Source organism: Chinchilla lanigera, unplaced genomic scaffold (assembly GCF_000276665.1).
Source record: "Chinchilla lanigera isolate Chin_1 unplaced genomic scaffold, ChiLan1.0 scaffold00140, whole genome shotgun sequence".
NCBI classification, from domain to species: Eukaryota; Metazoa; Chordata; class Mammalia; order Rodentia; family Chinchillidae; genus Chinchilla; species Chinchilla lanigera.
Genome location: NW_004955541.1, coordinates 36297 through 43907, shown reverse-complemented (window position 1 = coordinate 43907; position 7611 = coordinate 36297). Strand labels below are relative to the sequence as shown.

The 7611-nt window shown below is 57.6% G+C and overlaps 1 protein-coding gene across 3 annotated transcripts; it reads right to left on the bottom strand.

Moving 5' to 3' along the window:
- Nucleotides 1-490: 490 nt before the first annotated feature.
- On the bottom strand, nucleotides 491-7381 carry LOC102012802. 3 transcript variants are annotated; one of them, XM_013507937.1, is made up of 4 exons: nucleotides 7290-7381; nucleotides 6752-6971; nucleotides 2957-4478; nucleotides 491-2864 (listed from the first exon to the last, which is right to left on the bottom strand). In XM_013507937.1, the coding sequence occupies exons 3-4, from the start codon at nucleotides 3344-3346 to the stop codon at nucleotides 2094-2096; spliced, it is 1161 nt and encodes a 386-aa protein (XP_013363391.1). In that variant the 5' UTR covers nucleotides 3347-4478; nucleotides 6752-6971; nucleotides 7290-7381; the 3' UTR covers nucleotides 491-2093. The 3 variants fall into 2 exon arrangements, with proteins under 3 accessions (XP_013363391.1, XP_013363392.1, XP_005411014.1); XM_005410957.2 differs by lacking the exons at nucleotides 6752-6971; nucleotides 7290-7381 and having other exon boundaries at nucleotides 2957-5067.
- Between the last annotated feature and the right edge of the window lie 230 nt (nucleotides 7382-7611).

Here is a 7611-nt window from a genome sequence, read left to right as displayed (position 1 = left end):
AAAAGGTCAGTTTTTATTTATTTTACTATTGCACGTTTTCAGTACATAATGTTTACATTCATTGTGGAGAATTGGTAATGTACATAACACATGTCAATTCTTTTTTGCTCGTTCCACTTCACACCCCCCCTAAAAAATTTTTTTTTGCCAGCATCAGATTCATTTATTTGGTAAATCCTTATCAATTTAATTATCATAAACACAGATCAATGGCTAAACGGGCAAAAAAATATAAAACATGTAAGTCAATTTTACTAAATCAATGTATGCTTTTAGATACATTGGCCATGCTGGATCAGATCACTTCTTTCTTTTTGTTTTCTGATTGTCTGTTATTTTGCACTTTATTTATACATTGAGTTTATTTCCTTTTTTTTTTTTTTTTGGCATTTTGAGTCCGGGTCTCGCTATGTAGTTCAGGCTGGCCTTGAGCTCACTTTGTAGCCCAGGCTGGTCTCGAACTCACAACAATCGTCCTGCCTCAGCCTCCCAAGTGCTGGGATTACAGGCGTGCGCCACCACGCCAGTTACATTGAGTTTCTCCTGTAAGAGAAACCATGCGATATGTAAGCCCTTGTGTTTGGCATAATCTCACTTGGTCTCGGGGTACATCCATTTCCCTACAGCTGGCCCAAGTTGGTCCCTCTTTAGGGCAGATAGTGCTCTGTTGGTGTAAAACCGCGTTTTCTTTATTCATTCCCCTGTTGATGGATATACAGGCCACTGCCAAGATTTAGCTACTGTGAATTGTGCTGCTTTAAATATGGGTGTGCTTGGGTCGCTGTGATACGATGTCTTTAAGTCTTGGGAAAATACCGAGGGGGGAACAGATGGACCAAGCCGAATTTCTAGTTTTCACGTTTTGAGGAATCTGCATGCTGATTTCCATCATGGTGGTATCAGTTTACACTGACAAGATCGATGTTTTCTCTCCCTAGAGATGGCTGGAAAGCAGGCACTGAATAAGTATTTGTTGAACGGAAAATGAATGAGTGACTGAGACCGAAGATCAGCCGGGCGCCTGCACAGAGGGCAGTGTCTGGCCGTGGCTGGCGCTGGGACAGAGGGCACAGGCCCTCACCGCAGGACGATGCCTTGAGCAGATGGCACCAGCTGGGCTGTGCCCGAGGGAAGGCACCCGCTCGCTCCCGGAGTGAGGGTCGGAACAGCGCCTGGCTGGGTCCCTGCGGGATGCCCCAGCCTCAGCTCTCCGCAGCCGAGACCTCAGAGCCCCTCCAAGCGAGGGACAGAGAACGGCTCATCCTGGCCCCGTCCTGCACTGTCACAGCCTCGGTGGCTCCGCAGGGAGGAGACCAAGCACGTCCTCTCCTGTTCACGCCCTGGGGCTTCCTACAGCAGAGGCCTTTGCTGCCCGCCTGGGTCTGGCCCTCCCTGAGGCTGCTGCTACACACTGAGCTTCTCCCCGGGACCAAACCCCGGCACCCTGGACCCCCACACCCTGTCTATTCATGGAGCAGCGCCGGCCTCCTCAGCCTCGGGGCAGCCAGGTGCATGTTTCCATCTTCTCCCCAGGGCCGCTGACCACCTGGCAGTATCACAATGCCCCCCCTGTGAGTCCCCTCCCCTGTGCTGGAGCTACAGAGCCAGGGAGCTGCTTCCCAGGCACGGACCCGACGCGCGCCCCTGCCCTCCGGGTCCCCGGCAGCCCTGCCCCTGTCTCAGCCAGGCTTGGTCCTGCTCCAGCCTCGCACTGTGGGTCCCTCAGCCTCCTAGGCTCCCCCAGCTCGCTGCGGCCCATCTGCCCTTCCTCCAGGCCTGGGCGCAGGGTCCCTCCCGGGGGGAGCACCCCATTCCCTGCGCACTCTGCTGCCCGAGCCGCTCACTTGTGGTTTGAGACCGGCATCGTGCGTGCATTCGTCCCTCCGGGTCACTACGGGGCCAATAAAAAGTTCTGTGGCTGTGAGGCAGGTGAAAGTGCAACAAGAAGGCTACTTGGAAGGGTGCCAAGGTTGCGCCCACAAATACTCTCTCATTACAAGGGGAAAACAGTCGCTTCACAGTGGAGACAGTTGGGAGGCGCCCACTTCACCAGGAGAGCCACACAGCTGTCACTAGCAGGGGGCAAGTGGCATTCATATCCCTGGTATGACCCAGGTGTCACTGCAGGGGTGTTCCCGCCGTAAAGTAAGCAGGAATCTCACTGCTGGAGACACCACGCCCAGAGAGGGGTGTCCGGGAGAAGAATGGCTCATGTCTTTAAAAGTGTCCCCGTCAGGAACGAGGAAGACTGTGGAATGCTCCAGATCCACCGCCATCAAGGACACCTTGTCACCCAGGGCCTGATCCTGGGCCAGAAGAGAGCGCCTTTGTCTCCAGCCATAAAGGGCATTGGAGGGACAGGCGGTGGACAGAAAACGATCCGGGGTTGACAGTCCTGGGTCAGTGTGGCTCCCTGCCCTGGTCATTGCACCCCAGTTATGTAAAAGGAGGCCCTGGGTTTGGGAAATGCACCCTGAAAGTTTTAGAGGTAAAGGAAGGAGGTGGGGCATGGGGAGAGAGGGAGCGACAGGGCAGGGACCTGGAGACCCGGGTGAAGGGGTTCTGAGTCTTGGAAGGTCACACACTGCAGTGCTCGTCGCCATGACGGAACTGCAGACTGGTGCTGTCGAGCTGAGGGACGGAGGGTGTGCGGACGGAGGCGCAGAGCGGGGAGGCCCACGTGCTGACCGATCACGTCCGCGTCTTGATGGGGGTGGTGGCCACGTGCGACAGTGGAAATCAAATGCCACTGAGACCAGGCACGCACGCCGCAGACGGCCCTGTCCTGGCTCTGGTATGTGCGACAGCCACCTATGATGGACCGAGGACCTCTCCATACAGTGTCTGCGGCCTTCTGCAAACCCCTGTTTAAAAATAAACACAAAACACAACCAGCTCCCGCTCCGTGTCGCTGCCCCTGCGCTCTGCTGAGGCCCCTCCAGAGCTTTCTACTCACCGCGGTGCTGTCCTGCCCTCTGTCCGAGGGGGGCCAGGGCAGCCCTCTGCTTCCGGGGCTGTTCCCGGCACCTAGGAGGGTGTCCAGCACATAGTGGGTGCCTGATGAGCAGGACAGCTGCGGCCACAGGCAGCAGAGTGTGCGGTTCATGGCGAGTGTGGCGGGGGCCAGGACAGTGACCGCGGTGACCCAGCCACGGCCCCTCGGGGAAGATCCCAGGGCTCCAGGGTGGTGGCCTGGACGCACCACACACGCAAGCCCACCCCTGCCTGGCTGGGCCCTGCTGTGATCCTCACAGCCAGCCCAGACACAAAGAGACTTTGATCTAGTTTGGGCGGCCAAGGGGCGGGCACCGAGAACCCGGTTTAACCAGCTGGGAGGCTGCTTCATCCATTCAACAAATATTTATTGAGCGCCTGTAACATGGCAGGGAGCTCAAGGCAGGCGACATTCCTGGCGGACAGTGCGGCCAGGTTCTGAGCTAGGTTTTGCCCTGGCTGTCCTGACATCTAACACCTAAGTGGTGTTCAGCCTCCCCGTTCTGCTGCAGAGCCGAGGGCAGCAGACCCAGGGCCCTGGGCCGCTCCTTCCCTTCGGTGCTCCCCGCATCTGTGGCTGCCCCTGCAGGGTTTAGAGGCCGGAAGAGCAGGCCCGGAAGTGCCCGCTGCAGCCCTTGGTGGACGGCTGCTCCTGCCGCAGGTGGGGCGATGGAGGCCAGCTCACCTGCATGGCTGGGTGGGGCTGGACCCCTCCCACGCCGCTTCCTTCTCTGCTGTGTGGCTTCTGCCGAGGCCACTTTCGTAATGTCACCTGCACACAGGCCTTTGTCCCAGGACCTCTTCCGGGAACCGACCAACACAGGATCCAGGCAGAGTGCAGAGTAACCGGCCCAGGGCCACAGCCAGGAAGACGGACATCAGGCCCTGTGTCTGCTCCCTCCCTCCCGTCGCGCTGCTCTGCACCAGGGAGAGACAAGCGTCCCTGCATCCCCCCAACCCACCACACACCCGAGATCGCCCCTCCCGTGGCAGGGAAGGAGGCTGGGCAGGGTGAGCAGGGGCCACGGGCGGCTGTAATTCTCGGGTCTCTCCTCAGCCTGCCGAGGAAGGCCGGCCTGACCTCATCTTCTCGGTGCCTCGCTGAGGCCAAGCCGCAGAAGTTCACAGAAGTCCTGCAGGGGCTCCACCCTCCAAGAGCTCTCAGGCCAGAGGAGGAAGCTCGGAACTGTGCGGCGTGGGCGGCAATGTCACTGCCCAGCGCTCCGCAGGGACACAAGGGGACATGGTCGTCCCCGGGAAGCTCAGGGCAGGGTTCTGAGAGCCGGGTCCCGGAGGGTGGAAGAGGCCTGGGCGGCGTGCGGATGCGGGCAGGACAGCAGCCACTGTGCACCTCGCAGGCTTTGGGCTGAGGGTGGGAGGTCGGCCGTCTGCTCTCAGCCACCGGGAGGCGCTGCTCTCGCGGAGGGCCCCTCCTGCTCGGAAGAGGTCTTGCCTCACAGCCTCCCCTGGAAAAGCACTGGGGGCTGGTAAACCCCCGGCCCCAGGTTACCCTCCTGGCCCTGGGGACCCGGGGCCGCGCCCCTGCGCCTCTCCGTGCTGAGGCTTGGCTTGCAGGAAAGGACGAGGGCTCCAGGACCATTATGGTCCGAAGGCGCACAGCCCAGGTCCTTCCTGCCGGCAGGGCAGCGCGGACACCAGCAGCAGTGCTGGGCCTTCATGGCACCAGGCTCACTGGCGCCCCCGTGTGAGCCCCAGCTTCCGGCTCTGCCTGGGCTCTGCAGGCCATGTCAGGCAGCAGAGAGAATGGGTGTGATGCGTTCTGAGGGGAAGGGCTGGTGTGGACAGCAGGGACCAAGGCGGCTGGGGACCGGGCCGGTCTAGCCATCCCACTGACTTTTGCAGACCCCTGGCAAACTGTTCCTCCCTGTCTGTTGTCTCTCACATGTCAGGCCAGAAGGGCACGGCACCCCCTAAACAGGCCTGGGAAGTGCTGGGTTCACTGAGGTGCTCTGACAGCTCCTGGTTCTGCATCTGCTCCCGACCTTGAATCCAAGCTCTTACCTGAGATCCACAATCCCTCCCCCAGGAGAATCCAACCCCTCTGAAGTTATTGTATTACTTTTAGTTTTTCTTTTGTTTCTTTGAGAGAGGGTCTCACTATGTAGCCCAGCCTGGCCTCAAATCCTCAGTGAGCCTCCTGCCTCAGCCTCCCAAGTGCTGGGATTACAGGCGTGCGCCACCACGTCTGACTCTACAAGAGGGTGTCGGCCCTGGCGGGGCTGACAGGCCCAGGTCCTGGCAAGTCTGCGGGCTCATCATCACCTCACAGGTGTGCCAAGCTAGAAGTACTGGGAACGGAGGCGCACGCCTGTCAGCCAGCACCCTAGAAGCCAGGGCAGGAGGGTCACACGCTCCAGCCCAGCTTGGAAAAATCAGACTACTGAGACCCTGTGTCCAAAGAAACATTAAAGGGCTGCAGATGGAGCTCAGTGCAAAGACCTCAGGTTCAAGCCTCAGTGTTGGCAAAAATAATGATAAAATCATCATCATCATCATCATCATCATCTGCATGTAGCTGGGCCCACCTGTAATCCCAGTCACTCAGGAGGCTGAGGGAGGCAGACTGCAAGTCTGAGCCTAACCTGGGCTACACAGTCACATCTGTCTTCAAATTAAAAAAAAAATCATAAAAAATAAAAAGCAAAAAGAGCGGATGACTTCAGTATGAATATAATCCAATTGGCTTTGAGAATGAAAGATAATTAGAAAAGAATGAAAGCTTGAGAGCTAGGGCTCCTCCCCCATCAGCCTGCCCCAAAGCCCTCCCCAGCGCTGGCTCCAGCTGGTTTCTGTCCTTGCCCCTGCATGGTGGCACTGCCAGCTCCATGTGGGGGTCTCCAGGGAGCCTTTGTCTTTTTCTGCCTCTCAGCCCTGGGATGTCCTTTTTTTTTTTTTCCGGTACTGGGAATTGAACTCAAGACGTCATGCTTACCAGGCAGGCGCTGTGCCTCGGAGCTAAATCCCCAGCCCCTATCCCTGGGATGTTCTGACCCCGTCCACACCCTCATTCCAGGGCTCCCATGGAGGGCACACAGGGCAGGTGTTGGCCCATTTGAAACCAGCAGAGACCCAGGATCAAGGGGGCTAAGCCCTCTGTCAAAGACCAGTTAGCCGGGTATGGTGGCACACCCCTGTGATCCCAGCACTCGGGAGGCTGAGGCAGGAGGATTGCTGGAAGTTTGAGGCCAGCCTGAGCTGCATAGTGAATTCAAGGCCAGCCTAGACAACACAGTGAGACCCAGTCTCAGAAAACCAACCAACCAAACAATAACCCCCCAGGAAACCAAGGGTGGGGGAAGACGTGGTTAATGAAATGAAACAGGCAAAAGCCCTCTCCCTTGATAATACAGGCATAGGATGCTGCTGCTTCCTGCAGATTTTTGCTCCGAAGGAAGTAGCTGGGCATTATGTTGTCAGACTCAGGCACATCTACCAAGCATTATTGTCATGTGACAGCCCCTGAGGACAAGGATCCTCTTCCACCTGGACAGCGTGAGGCTTTCCCGTGGCAGGGGAAGTGCCCATATGCGCGCGCACACACACACCACGGGACGTGCAGCCGGGCACAGGCTCGGGCTGAGTGCATCCTCCGGCAGGACCCCGACCTCAAGTGTGCCCTTTCTGGGAAGGGCATGGCAGTGGCACACGCTCGTTGAGGACCTGCTGTGCACCAGACACGGCCCAGGCCCCTCCCAGGTGCTCTCCGCTCACCCTCACAATGCCGTGCAGTAATTACCAGTGTTGACCGCTAGTTGGAGCCACCTTCGCCGATTCAGATACCATTTAGGAATCAGCCGGTGCAGTTCTGCCAGCAGCCCTGGGATTTGCATGCCGATGTCCTTTGTCCTTTCTTGTGACTGTTCTGAGCTACAACGTCATCCATCATTACCAGTTACAGCAGCGGTCACCATCATTCCCAGCGCCAGATCCTCCTGAGCTGCGGCTTTCTGTAGCATCTGGGGATATTAGCTTGCTCTTTTTCTTTCTTTCTCCCCCTCCCCTTCTCCTCCCCCTCCCCTCCCTTCCCTTCCCCTCCCCCTCCCCCTCCCTCTCTGTCTTTTTGAGACAGGGTCTCACTATGTAGTTCAGGCTGGCCTGGGGCTCACTTTGTAGCCCAGGCTGGTCTTGAACTTGCAGTGATCCTCCTGCCTCAGCCTCCCTAGTGCTGGTATTACAGGCGTGCATCACCACGCCCGGCATATAACTTTCTTTTCAAGTGAACACCGTGTTGACCGTACTCAGATTTGAAAGGTAAAGATTAGAAATACACTTACAGGACCTGTGAGCTGATTTACATGGAGCCTGCAGTGCTCTCCAGGGAACCACATCTGCCAGCAGAGGGAGCCCTCATACTAAGAAATTAACAGAGCAACGCCATTTCTATAGGAGCAACAGGCCTGTGATTGGTGAAAGTTAGAGATTGGTTCAAATTCGAGTGTGCCAATTGGTCCAAGTTTGATCCCCTCCTGATTGGTCCAAATTCAGTTCCTCCCGGGGTTGGGATTCCAGCGCGCGGCGGCCAGGCTAGACGTCATCCTGGTCGGGCTGGGGCTTGCGGGACCCCCTCACCTTCGAGGCGGCCGTGACGGGCCGCTG